The sequence below is a fragment of the Mytilus galloprovincialis genome, chromosome 11, assembly GCF_965363235.1.
Source record: "Mytilus galloprovincialis chromosome 11, xbMytGall1.hap1.1, whole genome shotgun sequence".
NCBI classification, from domain to species: Eukaryota; Metazoa; Mollusca; class Bivalvia; order Mytilida; family Mytilidae; genus Mytilus; species Mytilus galloprovincialis.
This window is the reverse complement of record NC_134848.1, coordinates 83,087,828-83,098,445: the sequence shown is the minus strand read 5'-3', so window position 1 is coordinate 83,098,445 and position 10,618 is coordinate 83,087,828. Positions and strand designations below refer to the sequence as shown.

General features: G+C 31.7%; 1 protein-coding gene across 1 annotated transcript; it reads left to right on the top strand.

The window, feature by feature from the left end:
* Positions 1-1,841: 1,841 nt before the first annotated feature.
* On the top strand, positions 1,842-7,338 carry LOC143051444 (angiopoietin-related protein 2-like). Its single transcript, XM_076224335.1, has 5 exons — positions 1,842-1,918; positions 2,005-2,156; positions 4,087-4,183; positions 5,443-5,607; positions 6,892-7,338. The coding sequence occupies exons 1-5, from the start codon at positions 1,873-1,875 to the stop codon at positions 7,149-7,151; spliced, it is 720 nt and encodes a 239-aa protein (XP_076080450.1). The 5' UTR covers positions 1,842-1,872; the 3' UTR covers positions 7,152-7,338.
* Positions 7,339-10,618: the final 3,280 nt, after the last annotated feature.

The window sequence follows — 10,618 nt, the reverse complement described above, 5'->3', positions numbered from 1 at the left end:
TCATGTTATGACCACATAGACTGTAGGTCGATCGCCTATAATAACAAAGATAAAAGATGTCAGCTTTTTAATAGGAACTTTCAGAATCAGAATTCTGCGGGTGTAGGATTCTTTAACGCTGGATGGAGACATTATGACGTTTCACAAGGTACGCTTATTTTTTCTACATTCAAGCAACAGTCATAAAAGGGGTATTTATACGATAATTTAAGTTGCTTAAAATCTTTTGTTGAGATGTACGTGCTACTTATACATTTTCTTACGAAACAAAATCTGTATAAAGAAATTTTTCAATCTGATATGACAATTGAAATATGTTGATGATGTAATTGCAACATCACAAATGAGGTCATTTTATCACTGACCAATTACACCATATATTCCTATATGTCATATTTATATAAGCTCTTCAGATTGTTTTGGCTCACCTGGTGCATCAACATTGGTCAATATTTGATGTATATATCATACTCAAGGAAAGAACGACTTGAAGCATTGACAAATAAATAAAATGAGAATGGCATTGGAGAATGTACAAAGAGACAACAACCCGACCAAAATGTTTCACAAGATTCATGATCTTAGTTTCTTTATTGCGCCTTTTCCTTTTTATTCAACTGATATAGAATTGGGTTTCTTTTCAACATACGAAATGTGTAAACAGCAACCGGGTATCAACAAATAATGTACACAAGTTTAATTCGGGTTGGTTTAGGAATATAAATGAATTGGTCTATTTCTAAACATTTATCAATTCACAATAACGTGTAAATTTTGTGTGCATAGATGAGTGCAGTCCTGTGCGGTGACCTATAGTTGTTAATATCTGTGTAATTTTGGTCTTTTGTGGATAGTTGTCTCATTGGCAATCATACCACATCTTCTTTTGTATATACTAACCTGTTATCATGGGTAATAAATCAGACATATGTCTGTTTTTAGGACTTCTTCATACTTATAAACAAATATACTCAAAACCAGATCGCCCTGTTATAGACATTTCATATTTGACTTTTCATATTAGACCTTAGCTTTTATTATGAACACATTTATCAAATTGATTTCCCCCCTGCTTGTCAATGTATTATATTCGTTAGTCACTTAGTTGATCTGTATACTGTAAATTCATTTATTATTGCTGTTTTGTCATTTAAGACTAAAATGCTATTTTAATTTATGCGATATTGAGAAAAATCCTGTTTGATTTATATAAAAAAAAATCAAATGCAAGTTTAAATTTTTGCAATTATAACTCGCTTTTTTCGCACGAATAAACAAAATCGCAATAATTTCTCAATTTACAGAAGAATAGGTTTTTAATCAATTAGAAGTTGGATATAAAGATTCCTACAATGCAACAATTGTGTTACGAGACATTTAAATTTCGAGTCTTTCTAAATAATTGAAAATTTGACTGTTGAGCGAGGAGAAATATCGTATCGCACTTAACTGATAATTGTTGGTGATGATTAAATGATTTAAATAAAAAGAAAACATGCTGTCAATGTTAACTAATGGCGACAACGAAACAGTAGTAATATTGAAATTAGTTGACTATAAACATAATATATATTTGTAAATGTACACCAATATTGTTTTCATTTGTCGATTTTGATAACCAGATTTTGAGATTAAACACGCTACATTTTAAAACAGATCTAAACTTATAGAACTTTATATAGAATGCTTGCAGGTATATACGACGTAAAGAATTTATATTCAACTGATAAAATGAAGATCGTTTATATCGCTAAAATACAATCAATTGTTTTTTCAAGTAAGCACTTTAAGTACATTGACATCCAGGGAAACATAAAAATTTCAATGTTGCTTAGGGAACATGTATACGCGTTTTTAAAAAGATGTTTGCCGATGAGACAACTATCCATCAAAGTTCAAATGAAGTGGATGTTAGCAAGTATAAAACATTTTCGTTTTGTTTCTCTTTTAACAGACATTGCATTGTATTGTCTTATACAAGTCCACATCATCTTCTTTATACAGGGTCCTGCAAAGTTGGATTGACTACAGCAAGAGATTGCTCTGAGGTACAGTCACAAGGTCACGACTGTAGTGGGGTATACACCATTAAACCATCATCAACAAGTACAGTTCAGGTCTGGTGTGATCTACATACAGACGGTGGTCGGTGGACTGTAAGTTATCCTTATTCATGTAATTATCATCAACATATACAGTCCACGTTATATACTTTAAATGAGTCTAGACGGTGTTTGATAATAGGTATTTTATTGTATGAATCATTAAACAAAATTACAGTCATTGATATAGTGATATTACTTGGTTACTTTTGTATTTCCCCGGCGAACCCACAACCTCTTATGATTCACGTATAGTTATTTATTTTGTTTACAAGTTTGATTAAAATCTAAATTCTTAATTTTTCTATTTGTGTATGTATTAATGGACATATAACTGTTTCACGCTTGCTAATAAAAAACAAATTATGTTTTATATTAAATGTGTTAAATAAGCGATATAACATTTTCCTGCAGTTTTGTTTTTATGCCCCACCTACGATAGTAGAAGGGCATTGTGTTTTCTGGTCTGTGCCTCCGTTTGTTCGTTCGTTCGTCCGTTCGTCCGTTCGTCCCGCTTCAGGTTAAAGTTTTTGGTCAAGGTAGTTTTTGATGAAGCTGAAGTCCAATCAACTTGAAACTTAGTACACTTGTTGCTTATAATATGATCTTTCTAATTTAAAAGCCAAATTAGACTTTTGACCCCAATTTCACGGTCCACTGAACATAGGAAATTAAAGAGAGAGTTTCAGGTTAAAGTTTTTGGTCAAGGTAGTTTTTGATGAAGCTTGATTCCAATCAACTTGAAACTTAGTACACTTGTTGTTTATGATATGATCTTTCTAATTTTAAAGCCAAATTAGACTTTTGACCCCAATTTCACGGTCCACTGAACATAGAAAATGAAAGTGGGAGTTTCAGGTTAAAGTTTTTGGTCAAGGTAGTTTTTGATGAAGCTGAAGTCGATTCAACTGGAAACTTAGTACACTTGTTGCTTATGATATGATCTTTCTAATTTTAAAGCCAAATTAGACTTTTGACCCCAATTTCACGGTCCACTGAACATAGAAAATGAAAGTGGGAGTTTCAGGTTAAAGTTTTTGGTCAAGGTAGTTTTTGATGAAGTTGAAGACCAAACAACTTGAAACTTAGTACACATGTTCCATATGGTATGATCTTTCTAATTTTAATGCCAAATTAGATTTTTTACCCAATTTCACGGTCCATTGAACATGGAAAATGATAGTGCGAGTGGGGCATCCGTGTACTTAGAACACATTCTTGTTTACTTTATAATTTAACTACAAATTATCCACGCTAGCAAGTCTTGAATAAATATAAGAAGATGTAGTATGAGTGTCATTGAGACAATTAACTCTACATCAAAGTCACAATTTGTAAAAGTTGAAGTCTATTTGAAAAAATAAATTATGACAATTGTCAAAATACACAGCTCGGGTTCGTGTTTCTCAAACTCTTGTTATGAACTGTTGTATTATGTTGATAGTTTTGATTAGTTTGCCAGTCCTTCTTCCCTATCAGTTTTAATGTCCATTTAGAAGCTTCAAAATTTTATAGTATAATCATTCAGACGAATAAAAAAAACGACAGTAGTATATCGCTGTTCAAATTATAATATTTCACATTCGAACTTCTTTGAACGAATGGAATGTCTAAATGCCATTTTGTTTTTCATTGGTGGAATAGCTATTTGTTTTCATAGTTATTAAGCTTATAACACAATGTTGACTGTTATATTTCCATATTGACGACTTTACCTACTATGTCTGTTTGATTTGTTCACACATTGTTGTTAATATAATGGAATTGTATGCGACTGTCATACAAGTAAGAGATTTAGCTAGCTATGAAACCATGTTTCATTCACTATGTTCTACATACGGATATTTCTGTACCATGCTAGGAATATGACATGCATTCGTTCGTTGTGTTTTAGATTTTCATTTTGTCATTTAACAAAAGAATTTTTGATTTCAATTTTTCTTGGTACTCAGGTATTTTTCTTTTATACTTTGATTTTATCAAGGTTGTCCAGCGTAGACAGGACGGGTCTGTAGATTTTGACAGGAACTGGGTCAATTATCGAGCTGGCTTTGGTGCTCCACATACTGAGTATTGGATAGGTTTGTACATTATATTATTATATTGTTCTTCATTAAATTTCTGCTTTTAATACTGAAGGTTAATTGCATCAATTAAAAAAACCTGATGAAAGTCATTAGACACTAAAAAAAAGTAAAATCACAAAAATACTGAACTCAGGAAAAAATCTGATCGGAAAGTCCATAATCACATGGCAAAATAAAATGACAAAACACATCAAAAACGGATGGACAAGAACTGTCATATTCCTGACTTTTAAATGTAGAAAATTGTGGATTAAACCTGGTTTTAAAGCGCTAAACCTCTCACTTTGTCAGTATCATCAAATTCCTGTTAGTTTATGAACAGTATAGTTTTGAAAGTGAATAAAATTTTGATGCAATAGTTTCTTTTAATAAATGGACACGTTGTTTTATTTTATAAATTTTCTACGAGGATATTCTCAGCACCAGATATTGAACCATTATAAACAGTCAGTTGTGTTACTTAAACAAGTTATTTTTTTTAATTACTTACATAAGTATTTTTTTATTTTAAAAATAATAAAATTACTTAATAGAGTTATTTTAATTTGCAATAGAAACATAGATTAAATGTAGTTTTCATGATTTTAAACAACATTTTATATCATAAAATAAAGAATTTATCAGATTTGAGAGGAGTATAGAGATAAATGGTTACTTTGAAAATAATGACAAAAATATTACTTGAAGAAGTTATTTTAAACATTTTTGACAAAAATAGCAATAACACTTATCTAAGGCACATATGTAATTGATTTAGGTTACAAATTATAAATAACTTCAGGTCTTAATTAATTCACAAGTATCTATCTATTTATATCAGTCTACCGTCAAGATTTTAGAGGAAAATGATAATTTAATAGTCCCAAGAGACCAATCTTTGACCCAGAAGCGTCGGTATGAAAGATAAGTGCATCGGAAAGTTAATTAGTGTTTCTGAAGAATTAGTTTTTATATATCAAGGGAAAAATAACCAGATAACTGTGAAAATTATTTAAAGCTAGTAAAATCTGTATTCTTGAACACCTATGAAAATAATATTCAGAAAAATAACTTATATAAGTTATATTTAAATTAGCCTCGTTTTCAACATTACTTGTATAGGTAATTTTAATTGTTACTTGTTTAAGTAATGCCCCTGACTGATAAAGTACGTAGTATCATTTTCAGATAGCTAACTCGGCAATTTATACATATTTGAACATAACATGCGTTCATAATATAAAATCCTCAGCACATTAACTATATCAATTTAGGAAATGAGAATTTGTTCGGGTTGACTTCATCTGGTAAGACAGAACTTCTAATCTTGATGGAAACCTGGAATGGAGTTTGGAGATATGCCAGATATTCTGAGTTTTGGATTAATAGTGAGAGTGATAAATACCGTTTAGGACTAGTAGGTTACAGTGGTACAGCAGGTAATGTTAATTTTGATCTTCAGTGCTGTACAACTTTGTACTTTTTTTTCACTTTCGATCTTTTATATCTGGGCGTCACTGGTGAGTCTTGTGTGGACGAGACGCGTTTTTGGCGTATTGAATTTTAAACCTGATGCCTTTTGTTATCTATTAATCTTGTGTTTCTTTGTAACATTCGTTCTCCTATTTATTTGTATTGTAGTCCTGTAATATTATGTTGTCATGTCAATGTTATATTTAACATTGCCATTAAAGTGCGAGGTTTGGCATGCCATAAAACCAGGTTCAACCCACCATTTTTATCTTTAAAAATGTCCTGCACCAAGTCAGGAAAATGGCCATTGTTATATTATAGTTTTTTTCTGTGTGTGTAACATTTTAACGTTGTGTTTCCGTTGTGTCGTTTGTTTTCTCTTATGTTTGAGTGTGAATTCACAATACTATAAGACGTGTCACGGTACTTTTCTATCCCAAATTCATGTATTTGGTTTTGATGTTATATTTGTTATTCTCATCGGATTTTGTCTAATGCTTAGTCCGTTTCTGTGTATAATACATTTTAATGTTGTGTCGTTGTTCTCCTCTTATATTTAATGCGTTTCCCTCAGTTTGGGTTTGTTACCCCGATTTTGTTTTTTATCCATATATTTACGAGTTTTGAACAGCGGTATACTACTGTTGCCTTTATGTAATATGTTCCTTAAGTTGAAACTATAATCCTGTTCTCTTTTCACAAATATAACCTACCGAATCAGACTTATTACCTTGTGTGTACTAGAATGAAAAATACGAAAGGTGCCAAATGTGGAGCAGGATCTGCTTATCATTCTAGATCACCTGAGATCAACCACAGTAGTGGGTGGGGTTTCCATTGCTTAGTCTTTTTTATGTTGTGCTGTGTGTACTATTGTTTATTTGTTTGTCTTTGTTCAACTATGGCGTTATCAGTTTATTTTCGATTTAGACCTTCAGTATTAAATAATCAACATAACAATGATACTCGAAGGTTGCATGGCGATACTATCCCATATTTCTGAGTGTCAATGAATTCTGAGGTTTCACTTATATTTGTCGGAGTCGCTAATATGAAAATCTAAATAAAGATTATTTTATTTTCTCCAGTTTACTAGATATCGGTTACATATATAATAACAGATTGTTCATGTTATTCATACAAAGAGACATAGAAATACGGCTTGTTTATTTTCGTTTGAGTTTGTTATTCTTTTCTAATTATGTGTAAGAAAATTGTTAATGTTATGAGTTATTTTTCCTTACTTACAGGTGATAGTCTACTTAACGATACTGCTTCACAACAGGCAGGATGTCAGTTCAGTACTCGTGATAGAGACAACGACAAATTCTATGATGGAGTTTGTACGGACATTGTTCGCGGAGGATTCTGGTACAACATGTGCGCTATGGCAACCCTCAATGGGTATTATTACAGCTCTGCTGTTACGGGGGTTCCTTCTTGTCATTGGAACACATTCAAATATCAAGAATCGCTTAAGACAGTTTACATGATGGTTAGAAAAGTTTGAGTGTTCTTTAAGTTTGTTTCAATGTACTTTTTTTTATATAGATTAGACATTTGGTTTTCCCGTTTGAATGGTTTTACACTAGTTATTCTGGGGCCCTTTATAGCTTGTTGTTCGGTGTGAGCCAAGGCTCCGTGTTGAAGGCCGTACATTGACCTTATTGGTTTACTTTTTTTAAATTGTTATTTGGATGGAGAGTTGTCTCATTGGCACTCACATCACATCTTCCTATATCTATTAACAATTTGTGTTTGCACTATGTAGGTGTTGATAACTGCTCATTATTGTAAAACTGTCAATAGAGCTTTCCAAATTAAAAACCTGAAGTGCTAATTATTTGTGTTAGCTTTTTTCTCCAATTTAAAAATGGTTTGATATAACGTGCTACCACTGTAAAATCCAAGTCACCATAAACTAAGAGGCTTATATGGACAAAGGATAGGCGAAATAAACAAAAGGGATAATTAAATTCATAAGTTGAAAACAAACTGACCATATCGTGTCCTAGAACGAAAAACGACGTTTATTATTGTTTACACATCATATATTTTTTTAATCCAAAACTCACCTAAATGTGACAATAATTTGGACCGGGAGTCATCTATGCACACAACTTTATAAATATGCATAACACATATGAATAAAATCACCACTGATACTTATTAAAATGGACAAAAGAAGACTGGCACCCAGTGTTTAAATTCTAAGTAATTTAAGTGTTTATACAAAGAAGAGGACGTTTTATCTGACTAACTTTCAATGACAATGGACTCATCGCTAGTTTGGTTGGTATTGCTCAGTTTTATTGGTCAGTTTGAATTTTTTTGTAATGTCTTCTGCATCAAATAATTATTTTTTTCCGCCAACAGACTCACACACTAGTGTTGACGACATGCAATTATTCAAATCAGACGCGAACGATTTAAAATTTAATTTGAGATGTTACAAGTCTCTTGATTGGCTGAACGTTTTATTTTTGTCTATCGGCTCATGTGCATACTTTTGTCGTGAGGCCAAATCATCATAATTTTTCATGGTATTTTTGCATTGACAGGGGAAAAAATATTACAGTAATTTCTTGATATCTGCATTCTTTGATACGGTATGTTTTCTTCTGTCTAATGTTCTACTTGTATCTTTAATGAGGCCCATGGTGCCATAATTATGTAAAGATTGCTGTTTAGCGTAAAACAATGGTCAAATATACCAAGCTTATAATTTTGTAAGTCGCAAACACAAACGACTATCAAATCAAAACAGTTAAAAATTTAATTTCTTTATTTTTTAATTAAAATTGAGTATGGAAATGGGGAATGTGCCAAAGAGACTACAACCCGACCATAGAAAAAAAACAACAGCAGAAGGTCACCAACAGGTCTTCAATGTAGCGAGAAATTCCCGCACCCGGAGGCGTCCTTCAGCTGGCCCCTAAACAAATCTATACTAGTTCAGTGATAATTACCTTTCCAAAAGAAAGAACGTGAAATGCTGACATAACTCGATTATTTCCGATACATTGTATGTACGATTCCTCGTGTCAGTAATCCTATTTTCAGTTTGTACTAACCTACCTCGGAGTTATGATCAATTGTGGTTGTTCTCTCTGGTAGAAATAGACATCGACAGCATAACTTTGATCAACACTGTAAAATATTCAGTACTTTTCCCGACTTTTGAAAATCAAGTGCTTGCTGTGGACGACCTTCCATAAATCTTAATTGCACTTCCTTGCTTTTAACATTTTTGATGTTTAGTTTATTAGTAGTGTATATCGAACTGTGAACTTCCGCCATTTAATGTTTATCAATAGAAATCCATCAAACGACTAAGAACATTTTAATAGTAAAGACTCTTTACCACCAATATAATCTTCGAGGCGTCTAATTAATTGTATGCATAATTTTAAATCCTATTACACTTAAGCATGTATCAAAATACCAACTCGATAAAATGCAAATCAATTGTGCTGTGAAGGTAAAAAAGAAAAACTTTATGAATTGACAAATACAAAAACACAAAATATATTTTAAAGCACATATTCAAATCCAAAGGAAAATCAAATAAAACACAATTCATTCACAGTCTTATGATATAACCTATGTACAGACCTGCACTGTTTATATTGATGACTTACAGTCCGATATGCGGTTTAAATAGAACAAAAGAATTCGACGTCTTGTGTTTAATTCTGGTCCAGTTAATATTTTTTCGAACGAATTTTGGATCTGACGATATTTTTTTTGAAAATGAATCTTACCCCTCTCTCTTTTTCACAATTTGAATTTGAAGTTAAATTTTCGTTCCCGTATGTAAATAAGTAACAACATATGTACATTTTGTAAAGAAGGACCAGAGACCATAGAACATTTATTTTGGAGCTGTCCGATGGTCGCCAGTCTCTGAGATGCACTAAACATCTGGATTTTTGAAATGACAAATATTGAACTGCCTTTGAATATTATTTTATTTGGTATCTACGAAAATGTTAAATTGAATTTTGTTTAAAAATAAGATTATTCTACTTTCAAAACACTACATTTACCGAACAATACTACAAGAAGTTTTGCCAAATTTAAATGCTTTAAAAAACTATTTAAAGGAACAATTGAACTTAGAAAAATTCATTTCATTTAAAAACCTCTATGTAGAGGAATATCACAAGTACTGGAGTCCCTGGGCCCCTATCATAGAATAAATAATAAATGTTAAATTTTGATTGAAACACCACTTATGTATATTGCAAGAACAAATAAGATTTCAATGTTATAAGATATTTATTTATTTTCAACCTATTATTGCACCATCATATATATTCAATTGTTGTTTTATTATTTAATACTTCCTTTGTGTGAAAATGCCATTCTGTATACCTTTTCTCATACATTTTGTGCTAGTCTATTTGTTAAAATAAAGAAAATTCCTTATAAAAAAAGATGCAGATGTTCAGATGTTAACCATGCCCATTTACATTTTAAATTTAATGAGAAACAATTGTCAGTACATTTAGTAAAACTGCAAATCGACGTCAACATATGTTAACATTAAAGACTAAATACTAGTTCTGACGGGGACAACAGGTGGTTGTATTGTCAATGGCATACTTCCTATTGCTCTAAAAAGTCCAAGCAACACGGATAGTCCGTTTTCTCCAATGCAAATTAAGTTTAAAATGTTCGGAAATGATCCAAAGTTAATTAGTGTGTTAGTAGTCTTCGAAAGTGGGATTGAATTAGTGCAATCATTTCATCTTAAAAAAATAATCTCAAGACTTAGTATGACAATAAGTGCTACAATTGCATCAATTGTGTACTTGTAAATAGCTAATTCGTGTTGTTTTACTTTCACTCTGTTTATTCAGTTGGCTCCTCAAATAGAATGTTAATTTCCGCATGTTTCATAATCAGCTCAAATTAAAACAAACCCCAGTTGACTAGATTGTTGGAATTATAGTCGCCGAATGTTTCCGTGAA

Excerpts from the sequence above, each read along its gene's own strand:
- LOC143051444 (XM_076224335.1), top strand. The coding sequence starts at position 1,873 with ATGAGACAACTATCCATCAAAGTTCAAATGAAGTGGATGTTAGCAA. Across the intron at positions 2,157-4,086 it reads CAGACGGTGGTCGGTGGACT|GTTGTCCAGCGTAGACAGGA; the intron begins GTAAGTTATCCT and ends GATTTTATCAAG. Across the intron at positions 5,608-6,891 it reads AGGTTACAGTGGTACAGCAG|GTGATAGTCTACTTAACGAT; the intron begins GTAATGTTAATT and ends CCTTACTTACAG.